The following is a 20,781-nucleotide window of genomic DNA, read 5'->3' as shown; positions in this document are numbered from 1 at the left end:
CACAGTGTGAAACTTTTGTCTTGGGTGAGAGAAAACCCATTTTCCTATTCAAATTAAAACATCTGAATTGAACTATCTTGGCTGGTAAACATGCCTTTGGAAAATGAGCACATTTTAGGAATACACCTGACATGAATAAGTAATGTCCTTGTGGTATCACAATTCACAGAAAACAAAAACACCAAATTTGATAAGGGATGAATCAGTTTTGAAAGATGACTGTAATCTTCTAATAAGCCAAGTGATCAGATTCATTCAAAGAAATGGCATTTGCATCACAAAAACCCCATTCACTACACAGTTACAATTACATTAAAAAAACCCTTGATACAAAAGAGAAAGAAATCGATTGACCTGACCACAATCATTTTTAAGTTAAAAATAGTTATGATAAAGCCCAAACATGGACCACGGAAGGGGAAACGAGAATAAAATGTGATCACAATCCTAGCAGATTATCAAAATTCAGAGATAAAATATGCTCGCATGAATTTCTGCACTTTCCTCCTTCCCAACAAAGCCCAGCAGCTGAACTGAAAGGTCTCTCTAAGCTAAGGAAAAGGCAGTAGAACCTCGGAGTGTTCCCTGAGTCCCACTGACCCTCTGAGTCTCCAGAGAAAGATAAAAAACCTGGCCCCTCCATTACATTTTAGAGGTAGACAGATTATCTGAAAATATATTTTTTTTAATTTTCAATTTTTTTTAAACATTAGAGATTGGGAGACAATTTGTATAAGACTGCTAGGACTACACAGTTAAAAAGAGAAAGTCTTAAAATAGAATTTCTGATTCCACTGAAATGGTCTGTGATCTGGGATGTCTGACATAATATATAGAGAGATTTGGCCTTGAAAACTGTAAGGGTAAAAACTTTCACTGGATTTTAAAGGTCTGTAAAGAACAACATTCTTGGGGTCTTTACATAATCCTCCCTTGCAGTATATTTCCCTGCAGGTAAAATTTACTATGTACAAGTCTGACAAGATTACTAAAAGCTTGTTATCCCATGGTCTCAAGAATTATGCTAATGTTGGTCTGCATTAACACTTTGCATTAGCTTCTGTATAATTTTATTGGTGATGAACTTCTGTTAAAAGTGATTATGGAATTATATATAGGTTTATGTAATTTCCCTTTAAAATTAATCTCTACTAGCATGGACTTTGTTTTCCATGAATTCCTCCTTTTGAAAATTAGCAGTCTAAAATAAATGAGCACATTTCATAGGTGTGCACAGTCTCGTTAAAAAACACCAAGCCATTAAGCAGTTGATTAAATAAAGATGTCCCCAAGGACAATGTCAGACAACAAAAGAATCTGGAAAATATCAAAAGCCCATTGATTTAATCTATTTCATTTCTCAAACTATGGACATGGCTACTTAAAGCAGATGTCCGGTAACTTACATAAAAAAAGGATATTTGCAATAATAGCAACCCTTAAAAGAAGGACCCCAGTTCCATTATCTTCTTTGATAGCTAGTCAGTCCTCCAAAGTGGGCCCAGAAATGGACTACTCTGGGAGCCGCAAAACCCAACTGCCATACGTAAGACCATTTTTCTCTTTAATTGACTCCCACTGACATCCAAGTTTGTTTACTCTGAGGCATTACTGAAAACTGATGTGGAATTTCCAGTTTTGTTTCCTTACCCTCCTTCAAAGATTTTAATCCGAATCGGCTCAGTCTGTTTGGATAGGATATCTTTATCTCCGTGGATATCTCCTTTTCCTCTTTCTTTCAGGATACTTCCCACTAGTTTCCGTTCAAGTTTGCTGCCAAACAAAAATGAAGCTTCTGGTTTCATCTGTGAGACAAAAACAGAAACCCGTGTCATGATTCTTTGCCAGGAGGTAGGCCAAAAACATGTGTCAAGTCCTTCATATGTTTTGTTTTGGGTTTTTGAAGGGATGGAGAGGCTGTACCTGTTGACCCGGCACAAACATACATGCCTAGCAAGGAACATGCCCTGTGCGCTTCCCACAAAACTGCTAAATACTGAACCAGCCCTAACAGTATCCACTAGGAAGATGACACACTACTACTCCTTGAGAGGATCAGAGCTCTCTGCACTAATAACAACAACTGTGTTATCTGTTAAATACTCAGTATGTGCCGAGTGTCGAGGTAAATCACTACAATCTGATCACAAACACGGTGATTTGTGCCACTTGGGGCTCCTTTTTGGGAGTTTTTGAAAGTGGCCAACAAGAGTCATGCCAACAGAGTAAATACTTGTGGAACTGAATTTGGAGAATTTTCTCATCTTATGGAAGAAGGGTGACAAGAAAGAAATGAGAAGAGAAAGGCAATCATCCTAGACTATAAGTTCCTACAATATTTTATATGAACAAGACATTCCAAAATGAATATATAAGCATTACAAAAATTTGTAAAAGGAAACTTGAGTGAAAGGACCTTTACAAATTCCTCCATTTCATTAAGAAGATTTACAAATGAATTCCACACTCTCTGATTTGAGTATTTCTTTAACTTTTTCCCAATTGAGAGTTGCTTATTGCTACGGTTAAAAGAACAGCTAATAACCCAGAATGCACCTCATCCAAGCCTTTAGACAGTGTATTAAATCAGTTTAACTTCACAAGAATTACTAAGGAGCACCAGAGCCCTGCAACTCTTGACCTATATTTTACTTTTTTTTTAATTTTTTGATCATTTCTGGAACAACGCTGATCCCACCTTGTCCTAACCCGTACTAGAGCTTTCTACTAAAAAAATAAAATGATTTACCTGAGCAAGCTGTTTCCAAGCACTTGATGATATCACTTTGCCAGTTCCAGGTCTATGCATTGCGGCCAGAGTATAAATTTCTGTGGTAATTTTCTGCTTGGACCTCAGAAGTGCTAGAGTAGTCTTGGTATTCAATCCCGATGGGTTTGGGTTACATGCACTAATGCACCAAGAAGCATAAACAGAGGATTTGAGGGTGGCTTGTTGCACATAATTGGGTTTGGTATAATTTAAAAAGCACCAGCTCACACTGGTAGTCGTACGCAGACTGGGAAACTGAAGAATTTGCTGGAAATCTGCCACGTCTGTTAGAAGAATCGTTGAGTTTGCTGCTTTACTGCTTGGGCCAGAGGCCATCTGGACCAGCATGCCGACTGGGAATTTCTGCTGCCTCCCTGACTCTTCATGCTGAATTTCCGCTGGTGGCAATGATGACCTCTGTGGGCTCATACTCATATCTGATTCGGTTTCATCGATGTCTAATTCATCTGAGGACTCTCGGCTTTCAGAAGCACCACTGGACTTCTGTCCTGGAGGTGTTGCACTGAAGCTGGAAAGCTTTTCTCTGCTGGGGGGGAATGGGTCATTGGCTGACACACCTGCAGTTGGATAGTCTTGAGATGAGGAGGGTGAAAGCGAGGATAAGGAGGAAGTCCCGGACCTCACACCTTCTTTTGGCTCGGAAGCACAGCCCTGCCTAACCAGCTGGGGTTTCTGGGGGCGAGGGAAATCCTTTTTGATATCCGAATTAGTTAGCTCTACCGCACTCAATTCCTCGACAATCTGCCCGTACATCTTTTCTTCCTTGACCCTTTTCTGCTGCTTGGTTTCCATGAAGAGCTCGAGACTGCTGGCGGGAGACAGCATGCGCTTACTCCCTCCAAGGGTGGAGGCGGTGTCTGTGCTGGAAGCCAAGCACAATGGGATGGAAGACTCCAAAGCCAGGGGCAAGGTCTGTGGCACTTTCCAAATGGGATATTTCTCTAAGTCTGGATGCTGCCCTAACATCTGTGCAATGTTAAATCCAATGCCTTGCATGGCCGCATTGGTAACCAATGTTCTCTGAGACATGGTCTCATCCACTTTGCAGATGACAATGGCCGGGCTGTTCTGGCCAAGGATCTGGGAAATGCTCGTATACATGACACTCCCATAGGATGGCACGTGCGTCTGGATCCGAACAGGAACCACTGTTCCCGGTAGGGACTGAACGGGGCCAATGCTCTGGGATCCAAAACCAGTTGGAAGATGCTGTTCGGAGGGAGAATCCGTGGAGTTGGGGCTCGGCTCTATCTGAAACTTTGTAAGTGCATTCTTTGAGTGCTGCCCAGATGTTCCTGAATAATGCGGGATATTTTGCTCTTTCGCCTGTGCATAGTCAGTTGGTTTCTTTCCTGTGTGGTCTGGGGCAGGTTCCAAGTGGTAACCAGTGTGGAGTTCCGGCTGGAAGGGGGACCTGACATAGCCTTTCTGTAACTGCTGCACAAAGTGATGCTGAAAACGTCTCTGTAAAGAGTCTGTACACGTCTGCCACAAGAGAGGCTGCTGAGCGGGTAAGTGAACCATGCAGACGGTGGGATACTGAAATTGAAACAAGGCATTGGGTACTGGGGGAAACGGAATCTTTTCTGGATGACCAAATATATGTGGCTGTTCAGAGGGGTGCTTGCCTGAAATGAAAGGGGGTGGCTGGAGCAGAGGGTTTAGCAACGCTTCTGGGCTGTCCATGTGAACGGCTGGCTGCTGTGCAAGGTAGGGGGAACTGCTACCGAGTTGCGTACAGGCGCCGACCATCTGTTTCCCAGAATCCTCTGCCTGGAGAGATTGAAGCATGGAGGATGGGGAGTGATGCCAAGCAGACCTCAGACCAGCATGCATGTGCTCCATCTGCTCCTGCTTTATGACCTGTTCCATGCTCGGGTCAGCCTGGGAGATTTCTGGGAAACCACTGAAGGAAGCCTGCCGCACAAGAAAGCATTTCTTCCTTTCTCGAGATGGGGAGAGACTCGTCGATGATGCTCCGGACACGGGAGCGTGAGATAGATTCCCATAGTCGAAAGATTTGCTCCGGATCTCAGGGACTTCAGTTGGGTGAGGACACGGCATCTGTTCTGACGAACAGCGCCTCATTTCTTTCTGGTGGTGTCCGGGTACGGACAGAGAGTAAGCTCCAGCCGGAACGGTTAAGAACTCTGACGGCTTCCCAAATTCATCCTGCTTGGGTGGGGTGACAAACCTAATGCTTTCTTCTCTCTCGAAGGACATGGAAAAACTTGAACTGTGGGATAAGTTGCTTTCTTGACTAGGGCTCCGAGATAGGCTCGTGCCTGTGGACTCAAAGCTGGATTCCCCGGAAGAGTGCTCCATGTCTGCGAGACGTAAGCGCTTCTTTTTAGGGGGCAATTTTTCAGCTGGGAGTTGGGAAAGTGTTTCACTCCTCTGGGGCCACTGGAACTCTTCAGCTGGCTTTTCGGGCTCTTTATTCGGAACTTCCTTTTCCTTCTCGGGTTTATCTGGCTCTTCTGTAACCCGAATTTCGGGGACCTGGATATTGTGCTGACGCACCAATCTGGGCTGCATGTGATAGGGCTGTGGTTGCTGGGACGGAGATGGTCTGCCCGCGCTCTCCATGCTGTCTATTGGCGGGGCCCATTCTGGACTACCTGGGGTTTCGGCAATCTCACTGTCACAGGTTTCTGAGGGAGAATAGGCTTTATCCGGTGGGCAAGTGATGAGGTCCGTAGACTCAGACCTTTCAAACGAGTTTGGACGGCTCAGTGAATTGGTGTGCTGGATGACTGAGATAACATTTCCAGGAGGCTTCCGGTTCACCAGATCTCCTGTCTTCTCCAGATCAGCACCTATTGGGGACTCTTCGGATCCAGCAGATGGGCTCCCGGTCTGCAGGTGGGGTCTAGCTGTCTCGAAGCGCTCGGGGTGACAACCGTCATGGCTGGCAACAGCAAAGCCTCCGCTCCTCGATCCTTCTTGTAGCTGCAGTTTGGGATCATACTCTGAAGTAGGCAGGCTAGATGGAGCACTTGGTGTGCCACTGCATGCCATCGGGGTATCCTCTTCATCACCGACACTCTTCTCTTTTCTGCGCTTTCTATTTTCACATGTTGTTCCAAACAGGCTGGGCCCTGCCTGGGAGGGCCCCGAGGGATCCATGAAATACTCGCCTCCAGGTTTTAATCCCCCCAAGCCCTGGACATCCCTGAGGTTTTGCCTCTGGACATCTGCTTCTTCCCACTTCCTATAGTGCTTCCGACAAGTGTCATAGTCATAACCAGGCCTGTCCCCCGCCAATTTCTTCTCCTTGAGGGAGACCCCCTTTTCACCCACAGCTGCCTTGCTAGAAGAAACGGAGCTGTTTTTGGCTGGCCTCCCATGGTGTTCGGTGCTTCCATGCCCTTCCTGAACCGAAGGCAGTTCAAATGCAGCTTGCCTTCTTAACATGCGCTGGGGTGTTATTCCAACAGTGCCTGGGTAAAAAACATCGTCCGAACCGGTCATGCGCTCATCAAAGGAATGGCTTCCTCTCAAAGCCGGGGGGATGCTTAAATTAGTGGCTGAGGATGTTGGCATGGAGTTGCTCCTAATGAGTGGTGAGGAATCTGCAGCAGCATCTAAGAGAACGGGGGCACTGCCCTGAGGATTCGATGGATAAAGCTTGGCTTCATTTTTGACAGCCGGGGTGATCGTTTGGGATTGCTTGGGCTGCGTGCTGAATTTGATCGATTTCAGAGAGCTCAACTGGCTTGGGTCGAGGCCGTCTCCATTCCCGGGAATCAGCTGGGAATTAGGATCTTCAAGCATCTTGACATCTAACCTGGTGTTCCCATGAGGCGGGGCCTCCGTCTTGCCCTTCCGTCCCATGGTAGTGCGCTCCTGACTTGGCGTTCTGGGACTAATCCGACAGTACTTTCCGAAGATGATTTCTTCATAAGACTTTGCATTTGTATTTGGGGGACTTATCTGCTGCTCCGCACTTTCTGAGCGGGAAAAGTAACCCGAATCAGTGCTGCCTTTGCTGTGGGGGCTCAGGAGGTTTAGTGATGGCTCAGAGTCTTGTCCTTTTTTCTCTGAGATCCTTAGTGCAAGTCTCTGTTTTACCGTATGAGAGTCGTCAGCTTTAGTATTTAAAGATGGGTTTTGCAGCAGGTCAGATCCAGGATACTGGGAGCCCTCAGCAGGCAAGGGAATCCCACTTTTGGGGATAATTAAAATCGGCACTTTCATTGGCCCTCCTAAGGATTCTTCCAAAGATCCAGGGAAGCTGCTTCTGCTGGCAATATCCAATGGGATTTGTGGAACGGGACTCAGCTTGTCAGAGCCCTCAACAAACAATGAGGCCTCTTCATCCGTGTCTGTGCTCTGTTCACCATCTGAATGTATTTCTGCTTCCACATCAATAAAACTGGCATCTAGGTCCAACTTAGATACAGCTGACTCTGTGAAAGGTACTAATCCGGCTTTAATTGCATGGGCATGTGATTTCCTGTGCTTGTACAAATTGCTCTTTGTCTTGAAAGAGAAACCACAAGGTACACAAGGGTATGGCCGTTCACCCGTGTGGGACCTAATATGTTTTTTCAGTACACTCGGTTTGGCACAAGCCCTGCTACAGTAGGGACATATATACTTGCCGGGTTTTTTGGGTTTGTGCTCTTTCTTATGAGCCTCTTCTGATTGTTCTATACTCTTCTGGGAGTATTGGCTATAAGCAGGGTTCAGACTTGAAATCTTCTTTCGAGAGAAACCTCCACTGTGGCCATGTATGTGGAAAGGAAACAAGTCCTCTGAGGCAACAGACTGTAAGTGGCCTGGAAACGGCCAGGAGTGGCCTTCCAAACTCTGGTGTGGCTTGGTGCTGTGCATGAACCCTTGTGGCAATGAATGCTGAGGAAAAGAAAGTGAATGTTGGCATGAATAAGGACTGGGGCGGTGGGGTGGATATTGCTTCTCTGTGACTTGTTGACCCACTTCGCCGGATGATGCCAGTTTCCCAGAACCGAAAAGTTGTGCTGATGCCGGGCTTCCGATTGCTTCAGGCTCTATTGGTGGTGGCCTCTGTCCTTCTGGGTTGCCAAAAGTGCTCATCTTAATAACGGCTGATTGTTCCTGTCTCCATCTACTTGGTACTTGAGCAATTTCTCCAGACCTTGAGGTAGCGTTTTGCCCTATGGTTGTGTCCCCAGAGTCCATTTTGTTCCACAAGGTCTTAAGTGCTAGTTCACTTGAAAGCTGTGAAGACACATGGAGTGTGTCCAAAGCTGTGCTTTTTAAAGCTTTCTTGCTCCCATTTTCTCAAGGGCTCTGCGGATTGGCCGGGTTCTCTTTCTCCTTGGAACCTTCTACCCAGCAGTCTATAGGCATTAGATGGCGATGCTCCCGCTTGCTCTCTCACACAGTTCTGCCCATTGCAGGAAAACTTGCATCAGAAGATTAAATGAGGCTCTGTGAAGACTTCTTATGGCATTGGGAAAAGTGTGACAGAATACTGAATTGGAGAATAATCTAGCAGGATTTCTGCTGAGAGACTACAGCAGAGACTCAGTCACCAATCTCACTAAGATGAAATGATCTGAAGGAAAAGGAAAAAAAAATGTATAGAGTGATTCCTGCACTTAGACACAAAAAGAGAAACTAAAACATCATGGGCAAACTGGGAAGATGCTCACCAAAAGTACAAATAGAAAAATTATTTTTAAAGCTTTATTAAGGATTTATTCTTAGTCATATTGATTTCCCTGTGGATGATAAAACAGAATATTAAGTTACATATTTTATGAATGAATACTAATGAATTAAAATTCATCCCAAATCATCTCCATGTTAGACATTTCAGAGAAGCTTTGATGTGTCTATTTCTATTTGTTGAGAAGAATGTATTTATAATTATGAGGGAGTTAAAAATATGAAAAATAAGAATGTCATTTTAAAAACTAATTTAGGATTTCATGCTCTCCAATACAGAGTTCAGAATTTGCTATGCTTAACTGCAGTGTCTCCCAGGTTCTATTTGCAATCATTTTGGTTATAACACAGTACTTTGAAGTACCTCAGGGTAGAAGAAAAATCACGTTATAGTCATCGTTGATTTAATAGGAGCTAATGAGTCAGGGGATAGATTTCTCTTTGGTATTTGTTAAGTACTTACTTACTTTGTGCCCTGCACTAAGCGCTGCAAGCTAATCAGATGGGACACAATCCTCACTCACAGTCTTAATCCCCATTTCTCAGGTTAGGTAACTGAGGCACAGAGAAGTTAAATGACCTACCCAAGGCCACAGAGCAAACAAATGACAGAGCCATGATTAGAACCCAGGTCTTTATGACTCCAAAGTCTGTGCTCTATCTACTAGGCCATACTGCTTCCCAGATATACCACTGGGACTGACATTTTTCAAGACAAATTCCTCCATGACAAATTCCTCCATTATTGTTATGCTCACCACTTGTAGGATTTTCTTCATTCAATAAGCCCCTCTAGACTGTAAACTCGTTGTGGGCAGGGGATGTGTCCACCAACTCTGTTACACTGTACTCTCCCAAGTTCTTAGTACAGTACTCTGCCCACAGTAAGAGCTCAATAAAAAGGCCTGATTGACTGATTTACTATTATTTTACTCTTAAAAAAATTTAAAGTTGCAAAAAAAGAACCAAGTACAGAATGGTAAAGCATAATAACTAAGACAGAGGCTGGGAAACACAGCACAGTCTCAGCACATGGTCAGATCCCATATGAGGACATAATTATTTCTTCCTACATCAAACCTCCCTATGCCAATTCGTGTACTCAGAACACAATCGTGCTGAGAGAAGAACCTTCCCTAAGGCTTTCATCAGGTTATATACAACTGATATAATGAAGACAATTATTATAAAAGAACTGACTAAATTTTTAAAAAGAAAAGAGCAGTGACATTAGCAGGGAACCTGGACCCCAACTCAAAAGGGAACACTGCCAGTCACTAAACCCAAGGCTGGGTGGAACAAGGATGGGGCTGAAGAAAAGGTGGCAGAAACCGGAAAACTGAAATTATTTTCTTAAAAAAAGAACACACTATTTACCTGCATCTTCTACAGCCATATTAGGCATGATTGTCCTCTCGCTTCCTGAAAACCAACAAAAACAAAATGCAATTAGTAGATGTTCATTCAGGTTATCCACAGATTGTGTCCAGCAAATATAAAAAAGACTCCCTTTAAAAATTGATTTTTGTAATCCTGGGACAATGCTGATGATCTCAAAAACTCCACGAAAGCAATGTTCAGTACTCTATCTCTGGCATCTCTATAATAATGGCTCAATAAGCCCTATAAAGAAAAATTTCCAAGGATGACTTCATAAGGAAAAAATGATCACAGTCCACTAATACACTTTCCAGGATGTAAGCCTATTGTAATTTAACTTAGATCTTGTCTGTGGTAAACTGTATTATAACTACCTTAAGTTAGTAAAGGTGAATAGGCGTGCATTGATGCATTTTCTAAAATATATTTTAAGAGTCAAAAGATGCATTTAAAAATAATTTTCCCATCAGCATACACTGTAAATCTCTTCAATATTAACTGTGAATTTGGGTAAACATCTCCATTTGTATCAGCTTGCTGAGGGCAATGCCCACACTGCAAAAAATCTATAGGCAGGAACTAACAAATGATGCTGAATATTATATTTACAATGGGCAGCTCAAGTCCATTGTCCGGTGGTCAGAGAACAAACAACAACCTGGAGGCGGCAACAAAAAAGGAAAACAATCCCTCTGTCTTTCTCTATCTCTGTGTGTATGTGTGTGTGTGTTGCATGTGTGAGTGTGCTCTGTCACTCATTCATTTGAATCAAGCTTGGCAGGGATTGTATCTACCAACTCTGCTTGCAATGAATTTTCCCCAGTGCTTAGTAGAGTGTTCTGCTGACAGTAAGTGCTCAAAAAATGTCACTGATTGTTTGATTGATTACCCCTCCTTTGTGTGTGAGCTGCTGGCCAAAGACATTCTTTCCCAAATGTGTGCTGAGGTAAATTAAGAAGTCACAGAGAGACAGAAGGAGAATCACTAGTAGTCCATGACTCCAAATCCAGTCAGGGTTTAAAGCAGAATGTAGACTCCAGACCAAGCCTAATGCTAACAGTCAAGGATTTTGGCTATAAGCAATCAATCAAGCATCCCTGATCCCCACTCTTGCTTCCATGGGGAGTCCTACATGGATCTAAAACTACTTGTTCAACCTCTTTGCTGGGAGGAGAATTGGACATGATGAGCTTTCGCCACAAAAGACCCTTTGGCACCCCTGACAGAGTCTCTCCGGCAGATCTGAGAGTCCTTTATCCCTCCAGTATTATGGTCATTCCTTGACAGTGCAGAAATCTTCTCTGATGGCAAACATGAATCACAGAGAGAATAAAAGAGAGATTACGTAGCTCAAGTAAATTTACTTTACAATAAATTACTTTGGAATGGGAAACTACAAGTTTCCAATTTCCCTATTTTCCCTAAACCTCTCACAAAGAGAGTTACTTGTGTGCAAAACTGAAATTAAGCATGACTTCCGGATGGTAATTAACTCAAATATCTGCAAATTCATGCCAACACTTTTTTCCTACACTTTTGGGAATCACATTTGTGGCAGGAAGAAACATGAACGATAAAAATCTTATCAATGATTAACTTAAAAAAATTAACTTTTTTCCCCTCATTTTTGGAGAGCTGTGTTCTGCTAATGACAGAGAAGAACTCACTGAAGATTATCAATACTGGGTCCTGGGCAGTGAGAGATACAGAAGTCGACTTTAAGAACAACATTCAACCCTAGCTTCCCTATCTCAAATTGGAGTTCCAACCAAGTTTCTTTTTCCAGAACTAGTACTGTTCGCGTTTTACTCCCATGAAAATCTTAAGTACAAAGATATTACTGGCAATCTGGGAACCATATTTATGTCAAATGCACCTTTTAAATCAAGATTTTAAAATATTACATGGGGGCATTACCACTTCCAACTCTATCCTTGGGGAGCTCTAATCTGAGCCGCTACCTATATAACAACTTCATTCATTGGTCTCTTGGAGCTTCAGGAGGGTAATAAGGTACAGAGGTAGGAGTGCAGAGGAGAGGTAGTTCTTTTGGGAACCTTTAACTGTTCGCATTCACAAACCATTAAAAAATATGGAAGCTGTTCTCTCATTACAATCCAATCGACAGTCCCCATTACTTTACAAACTGAACAAATTTAAAGATCCATATAGCCCATAAATTATATATTATTTCACTAGGAATAGTTTTCTTCATTTAAAGGAGGGAGAGATAAACGTTTCGTTTTGGTAATGTCTTTACTCCAATTATTGCCCATTACTCTTGAAGGAAAAAATGACTAAACAATCCTCCAGTACTTTCTTCAATGCTCCTCTTGACTTTTAGATGTTTTCATGTTCTGATCAGAGATATGTATTTTTACTTTTTAAGTTCTGAGAATATGACCCCATGATGACTGTGATTTAGGGGTTGAAACATTAAAAGGTTCACTATTTGGGATCCTTTGCACACATCTAAAGGAAAGACTTAGAATTCACTTTTCTAAAGCAATTTGGAGAAAGTGGTCGATTTTAGCAGAGGAAAAAATAACCATCTTTTCAGTAACTACAAGTCACCAAATGCACTATTCCCAGTGCTTGGATTATTGAGGGTACTTATGTTAATTATTGTTCTAATCCTAACAGGCACATGACCAGTTGGGTGTATTCCTATTGTAGTTACATTTGTTCTTTGATTATCCATACCTTATTCCCAAAGTAGATGCATGAGTGGCAAGTTAAATTGGACAGATTTTCTAAAAAATTGATAGACTGGAAAACAATAAATTGTTAAAATACCAGATAATTTATGATGTAAAATCAAGGCTATTATAATAGAAAATGAAATGTATTAGACTTCAACAAACTTACATGAAATAAGCTTGGACACCTGCTTTTCATATCAAGCTTCATCACATTCGAGACTACCAATCAGTCATTGGCAGCTACTGAATGCCTGCCATATGTACAGCACTGTACTGAGTATTTGGGAGAGTATAATACATTAGAGTTGGTAAACATGTTCCTTGTCCACAAGGAGCTTACAGTCTTCAGAGGATCTGGGAGTCTAGAGGTTTTACCAGACTGTGCTTTTACCCTTCTCCTCTTAAAAGATCTAGGTGTTATACTATAAAATCTTAAACCAATAAGGAGGAGATAAGAAACTACAGCAAAATGATATCCCAATTAAGTGAATAGGACTTAGTTTTCTGGGATCATCTTTCTACCTAATGTAGAGGGACCATTCACCTAGTTTCATATCTCGCAATCGTATCTTCAGCCAGGATGTTCCTTCTCTGGTATGGTTATGGCATCGGACAACTTTATGGTTGGTATTTGTATTTTCTTTACCTTTCTTCTATCTAGGCTCCTCAACTATTCAATCCATCAATGGCATTTATTGAGTGCTTACTGGATGGGGAACAATGTACTAAGCACTTGGGAAAATACTATACAACAGAGTTGGGTGACCTGATCCCTGCCCTCAAGGAGATCATGTTCCTGCCATGGACATCTGCACCTCAGGAATAGCTTCCGATACTTCCCATTGAAATGCTATAGATTCAGGTGGCCTCAGACCAACTTCCACAAAATAGTATATATGTAGTTATTATCTATTACGCTGTGTGTCTGGCATTACATATATACCATTTTAGGCATCCGTGTGTCCATTCGTAGTGGCCATCCTTGTGGCCAACCACAAGATAAAGGTAGGATCCAACAAAAAGAGAAGAAAAGGTAAGCATAAGAAATTGAACAACCCCAATTCTTTGTCCCTTTGACCCCTATCAGGATGTGGAAGAGCTTAGAGGAAGAAAGAGGGAGAGGAAAAGAAGATGGGAAGAAGCCAGGTGTGGTAGGAATTTTCCTCTCCTCTTATTCTTTTCCTCTGGTATAGTCAGGTATAACAAACCCTAATATAGTCAGGTTCTCATCCTGGCTGTGCCACTTATCTGCTATATGACCTTGGGTCAGTCATTCAACTTCTCTGTGCCTCAGTTTCCTCACCTGTAAAATGGGGGTGACCTCTCTCCCCCTTAGACTAAGAGTTCCTTATGGTATTGGAACTGTGTCCAATCTAATATTATCTATACCAGCCCTTAGGACAGGCTATGAAGCAGCATGGTCTACTGGACAGACCATGGGCCTGGGAGTTAGAAGGGTTTGGGTTCTAATCCTGTCTCTGCTGTGTGATCTTGGGCAAATCACTTCACTTCTCAGTTACTGGGCGCCCCATGTAGTCGGGGATTTTGCCCGACCCATTATGTTGTGTCTACCCCAACGCTTAGTACAGTGCCCAGCACAGAGTAAGTACTTAACAAATACCACAAATATTATTATTATTATTATTAGCAAAGTATTTAGCACACAGTAAGTGTTTAACAAATATCAAAATAAATCTTGTCTTTGTTGAGGACTTTAAGTCAGCTCCATGGCCCTGTTCACATAAGAGTAAAAGTAGTAATCAAGGCAGAATCTTGTTCTACTCCTGTTTTTCCTGGGCAATGGCCTCCATTTTGAAGCTTCCTGTGATGAACCCTGGAGGTCACTTTGATGCCTGGGGATTGAATATATGTACAACCCTCTCAGAATTCAATTGAGATGGGTAGTGAAAATCAAACACTTACATTGCCCAAGAAGATAACCGCCATTCATCATAAAAAGCATTCACTTCATGATGCTACTAGTTAACATATCAAGGAGAAAAATATGATGAAAGAGAGCGCTCATGATGGACAGGGAAAGCATTAGCTATTCTGTTAGACTGTACTCTCCCAAATGCTTAGAACAATGATCTGCATACAGTAAGCACTCAATAAATACCACCGCTTGACTGATTAGCTTAAAAATGTGATTTGTCTTCTATTCACCTGATTCTTCAAAAATATACTCAATCTGGTAGTATTTGACAAGCTAGAGGGCAATTTCAAAATAAAATTCTATAAATGAAGTACCTGGAAGCTACCTCACCTCTCAACCTTTCCAAAGGTCCCTTCAGGTTAGGAACTGGAATGGGTTAGGAAATAAGGCTCACTCTGCCAATAAATAAAGGGCTTTTGTCTCTGGGGTTGTCGATCTAGGACCTTGCACAAGCCCAGAAATCCATTTAGAAAAATAAACCTTAGAAAAAAATTCCTCCTCAGGAAATTGATATTACTTAAGTGCAGCAAAAAGCAACTGAGCAATAAATGGTAATCTCCTAAGTAATGATAGTTTGAGATTAGCAAATGTCATCAGGAAACAAATTCCTCCACTTCTTTCATAACCTTCATAATCTACTGTAATCATCACTCCAGTCATTTTAGATGCTGCTATCACAACTATTAATGTATAATATGTGAGTCTTGTTATATTAGGTATTAGATCAGGTGCTATACAAAATTTCCCAAGATACGAAATTGCAAGTATCTATATGAATACTAAAAATTCAAGTATCAAAACGTTTAGGGAAACACACAAAAATCTGAAAGAGGATTTACTTTAACACTGACCTTTTCACTAAAATGACAAGGATTGCCCACTCAAAATACATCACTATTTCCTGCCTCATCACCACACATAATGTACATATTAGCAACCGGATGGAAAAAGTTTTCAAGAAAAAAAAAATCTGAGCAGTGCCAGAATCCAACTGAATACAGACTTATTTCCACAGGATGACTAGCTATCTGAGAGCCAAATTCATCTTAAATGCTTCTTTTATTGGTCAAGATTCCCATACTAGCCACAGTTCCTGAACTGAAAAACTAATATTGGGAAAGCACTGAAATGCTATGAAAAAACTTTTCAGTTAATTAGAGAAGGTTTCAGTGGTAAAAAGATGTTGATGAATGGCTAATAACATTAATTTAAAATTTGTATTAAAAGCTGGCAAATGTAAACCTGTTGGAATAAAGCTGTTTTGGTTCAGTTTATGATGTTCCAGTAAGGACAGCATCATAACTTTCTGGGATTTTGTGTATCCTAGAAACTCGATTTTACAAAGAAGAAATTTAAGGCATGATCAATGAAGAAATTTAAGGCGTGATCAATGAACTCCATTTTCACTATGTTCTTTATTTCTTACAAGATTAGTCAAAACATGTAAAACACTAACTCTTTCACATCATACGGAAAAAGAATTTAACATGTTTCAAACAATTTAACTAAGTAGTAAGTGACACAGCTCATTTTGGAAGGAATAATGAAAAAAAAATGAGGGGCTTACATACAAAATATTTACAGTCATTTCTAAACCAAGAGATCTGACACGCAATTCCAAGTAATAATAATTTTGGAATTTTTAAAATGCTTACTGTGTGCCAAGTCCTGTCCTAAACACTGGGGTAGATGCAAAATAATCAGATTGGAAACAGTCTCTATTCCACATGAAGCTCACAGTCTAAGTAGGAGAGAGAACAGGTATTTCATGCTCATGTTACAAATGAGGAAAGTGAGGTACAGAGACATTAAGTGACTTGCCCAAGCCCAAGATGATACAGCAGGCATGTGATGAACCTGAGATTAGAATTTACATCCCCTCAATTCCCAGGCTCATACTCCTTCCACCAAATTTCCTTAGTTCCAGGTTGAACCACACAATTCCCTGAAAACTTAAAAGCTGCATTTACAGTAACAAAAACATGAACAAAGCAAGATTATTTTCTCCATTTGCACCAAATTAACCAATTTTGTCTTTTGATTTACAGTCCCAGCAGGGGGATCTTGCAGTTTTATCGGGAAATGAAACAAGATTCATTCAGTCTGAAATCAATCTACTCCTAAACCCTATAACCTTTGTAAATTTTCATAGCAGAGATACAGTTTTTCACCTAATAAATATTTTCATGAAAAATGGGAATTGAAACCACATAACCTTTTCTTTTGCCCAAAGCATGAAACCAATTTTTAAAGACAGCCAAATTTGTACGTAAGTACAGAGGTTAAAAACAGCTGTATCCAGTTTTACTTCAAATTAAATCAGATAAGTATGATAAAGGGCTACTTCATGTTTATTAGTGTTTTACTGCATATGAAACTTTGTACAATATCCTATTTTACATTCCAGAGTAAAAAAGCCTACCCAGAGAACTCCTTGAAAGTGTCATTGGACACTAAGGGTGAATTAAAGAAGTAGTCAGATGAAGAGGTATTGTTGGTGTGAATTAACTAGGAACTTCCCATCCCTGGAAGATTGGAGCTTACTTTCTTTGGGAAAGAACATTTATTTCTTTTTCAAAGGATTCTGGTTCAAGAAAAAAAAAATCTTTTTTTACCTGACAAAGATTTAAAATAGTGGGAATGGTAGATATATATCAAGTGATATAACAACTAGGATAATAACCTTATTTTAAAATCCCAGAGCAGTTTCCCAGAATTGCTTACACCAGAGCTGATTAAACTGGAAACTGAGACCCTCTGGGGGTCATGGGAGAGGTTTGAAAAGGTCATTAAGACGGTAGCTGTGGAGCTCTAGACAGCTGTCTGTTGTGTTGGCAGAAACTCTATGAAACATAGGCAGATCCACACTGATCTCAAGCTGAGGGAGACTCAGCCCTGCCATTTGACAGCACTCGGTGTCTGAGAAAGGCTTACTCCAAATGACAAGGGACCAGCAAAGTTACCCTACAATATTTTCCTGACAAGAGCTTCTCTCTCAGCAAAATTTGAGTTTATGGATACAATCTGACTGTCAGCAGAGTCATCACTGAACCCAGAGTCACTGGTGAACAGGAGAATAGTTCTACCTATCAGGTAAACTCCTCCCACCTCAAATTCACCTTTTCTCTCTTTTTTCCCTTACTCACTGGGCTTGCTCCTGTGTCATTTCTCCACCTCATCCCCTAACCTCTCCTCAGTCCCCTTAGGTCAGATACCATATACTCTCCTGGGATTTTCAAAAAAAATGATTACCAACATTCTTCCTTTCCCAACAGCATGGGAATCTTGTCATGCGTTTTTCAGAGACAAATTCTCTCCAAAATCTGAGGGACTCCCTGCTGTGGAGTAGAGAGTAGAGAACAACTGTCCTTTACATAGGAAATCATGAACAAATCCTCCTCCTGGATTACCAGGAACATTCAGATTGAACAAAACCAACCAATACTATTCTAGTTGCTCATTCAAAAACTACCAACCTTTTGCGGCAGGCTGTTCTCCTAGGATAAAAGACATAAATTTACAGCCCAGGCATGTTAGCAGTTGAGTGGGCTTATTTGTTTTTTCAAAACATCACTGATTCTTCTAGACAACTGATTATCCAAAAATTAATGGCTTAAAACGCTATGTTGCCAACCAAAGGCACTTAAGACATGATAATTAGACTATGTTATCATTGCCACCCCATTTGAGCATATTCCTTGCCTAAAAGAATTAATTAGTTTGCTTTATCCATTTTTCCTCCTTCCCTTCTGCACATCACTGTAGCAACATCTCAGGACACCCTGTTCACACTGAGAAGTGAATCATCACAAGTCAACAGGCCCACTTGGTTCCTCAAAAGATACAAAAGGTGTAAAAATAGCTTGTGCAAATGAAGCAAACACAACGTCAGCAGCCAGATGAATGTGGGTGGTCAGATAAGGTTCTGCTGTTGTAAAGGGCAAATTATTAAGAGAACACTTGTTTTCTTGTTTAAAAAAAATTCAGGTCTGTTCTTCCTAGCCTCAAGTCAACCATTTGCAGCACTGGATATACGATACCTGGCAAGTTCTCCTCTGCCTAAAGTTGCGAGTGCCAAGGAAGTAGTGGTAGAGAGTGATAGTGATGCAATGTTGGGGGTTCAAAAAACCTAAATGATTACCATATTTGTATTTTTGAATCTGGGACACCAATTTGCTATTTTGATAACAACCTTATCTTTATGACAAGACACTCTCAGATCAATCTGGCACTTGACAGGTTGACCTAAGCTCTGGGTAATTATGGCTCTCCTGACTGAAAATAAAGAACAATTACCACACTAACACTTTGATCAACCAAGATCTTCCAAAACAGGTACACTGGTATTTTATATTAGTCTTTCAGAGTAAATTATGATATTTTGACATGGAGGGCTTTTGTTCAAAGAGCACAGACAGGAAAATAAATGTCAATAATTAAGTGGAAGTATAAGGAGAGGAATGTAGGTTTATGCATTAAAAGGCAATACCAAAGGAAACACCAAAGGTTGTAAGATGGAAGGCCAGGAATGCAGATAAGGATGTAAGGCAGAAACCCAGGGATAAAATGAAAAGCTAGGCTTGTGAAATACTGACCACGAGAGGAAGAGAAGACTCAGCGAGGGACATGGAAGCAAGAACCCACCACAAGCCCTAGCTGAAGCAGATTGAGAACAAAAGATGGGGGGGGGCCTATGGTGAGGACCTGATGCCAGCACACTCAACCAACCAATCACAGAAGGACAGAGATGGAGAACAGGATCAATAGCGGAAGAAAAGGACCTGTGGGAAGGGTGAACATAAGTGGGTAAATTTTAACAGTCAATATGACTCTCCTCAGTTGACACTGTCCCCGATAAAGATCACCCATTGGATTTCGACTAATACAGTACCCCTCCTTGTTACATTAACAGTAGAGCTGCAATCACTGCTTCTGAGCACTTCATTGCTGTAAACTTAGAGTGCCCTACCACCACCATAGAGAAGCAGCGTGGCTCAGTGGAAAGAGCCCAGGCTTGGGAGTTAGAGGTCATGGGTTCAAATCCCTGATCTGCCACTTTTCAGCTGTGTGACTGTGGGCAAGTCACTTAACTTCTCTGCGCCTCAGTTTGCTCATCTGTAAAATGGTGATTAACTGGGAGCCTCACGTGGGACAACATGATTATCCTGTACCTACCCCAGCGCTTACAACATTGCTCTGCACATAGTAAGCGCTTAACAAATACCAACATTATTATTATTATCAGAGAATGAAGCTACTCCTTGCCACTTCCAAACACCTTCTTGGTGTGGCTCTGCACCATTGGCCTCCAGGGAGAACACCTCCCAGGGCTAATAAGTATTGCAGTTTACAAAGGACAGACTCTGTGTTTACTTCCCTCCTATGTATTTTCTCCCAGTGCATAGTATAGAGTTCTGCACACAATAAGCAGTTGATAAACACTGTTATCATTCATACAAGAGGAGCAGCATTTTCATCGTCATCATCGGCAGCAGCATTCCACATTCCTTCCCAGCTAGTTCCTTTTCTCTCTCAACTGGATTAGAGTCAACCAATCTTTCTGAGAGACTTCTAATAAAACTAGGAAGAAACTGTAAAAGGCGACATCCTATTAGGCACTTTACAATGTTTTTCCTTTGGCTTATCATCTGAGCTAAATACAACTGCTCTGACTTTTTAGGTTTACCATTTATGTTCAAAATGAATGCCATTTTAATTAGATTAACTCAGGATTTCTCTTATTTTTCTTTTATAGGGTCATTTAATTTTTGTATCATCGTCTCTACCAATACACTACCACATTCCCATAAACAGAAGTGATCCTTCAGAGAAGCAATGTGGTCTAATGGAAAGAGGATAGGACTCGGTTTTCCTCATCTACAAAATGGGGATTAAAATACCTGTTCTCCCTTCTACCTAGATTTTGAGCCCCATACGGGGTAGGGACTGTGTTCTATCTGATTATCTTGTATCTATCCCAGTACTTGGCAGTGCCTAGCACATAGCAAATGATTAATAAATGCTACAATTATCATTATTTAGCTGAAAACAAACCCACTAAAACCCAGTATGAGTCCATGTCAGCTTGCCAGATATCACTTCTTGTTGAAGTGTTTTGCCACTGATTTCTGTTTCGAGAAATTCCCAGGAAAGAAACATCCATTCCCAACCCTAACCACCTCCCCTCCCCTGCTCCCGCTCCCCTAGCCTAGTTCTCCCCGGTTCACAGACTTTGGATTTCCTGCCCCCCTTATCTACACCCCAAACTAGCCCACCTGTTTCCCTAGTCTCCAAATGCTGCCCTGTTCTATATA

At 41.5% G+C, this 20,781-nt stretch overlaps 1 protein-coding gene across 5 annotated transcripts in view; it reads right to left on the bottom strand.

Moving 5' to 3' along the window:
• The window catches only part of HIVEP2 (HIVEP zinc finger 2), a 228,362-nt gene that overhangs the window by 16,427 nt on the left and 191,154 nt on the right, over positions 1 to 20,781 (bottom strand). For all 5 annotated transcript variants that reach the window (XM_007656406.3, XM_007656412.3, XM_007656409.3 and 2 more), the window contains 3 exons: positions 9,827 to 9,871; positions 2,750 to 8,336; positions 1,651 to 1,805 (listed from right to left, as the gene is read on the bottom strand). In XM_007656406.3, coding sequence (XP_007654596.1) covers positions 1,651 to 1,805; positions 2,750 to 7,957 — 5,363 coding nt within the window. In that variant the 5' untranslated portion in view covers positions 7,958 to 8,336; positions 9,827 to 9,871. The remainder of the gene's footprint in view (positions 1 to 1,650; positions 1,806 to 2,749; positions 8,337 to 9,826; positions 9,872 to 20,781) is intronic.

This window comes from Ornithorhynchus anatinus, chromosome 2 (assembly GCF_004115215.2).
Source record: "Ornithorhynchus anatinus isolate Pmale09 chromosome 2, mOrnAna1.pri.v4, whole genome shotgun sequence".
Taxonomy (NCBI): Eukaryota; Metazoa; Chordata; class Mammalia; order Monotremata; family Ornithorhynchidae; genus Ornithorhynchus; species Ornithorhynchus anatinus.
Note: the sequence above shows the minus strand (reverse complement) of the source record. Positions and strands in the feature narration are given on the sequence as shown.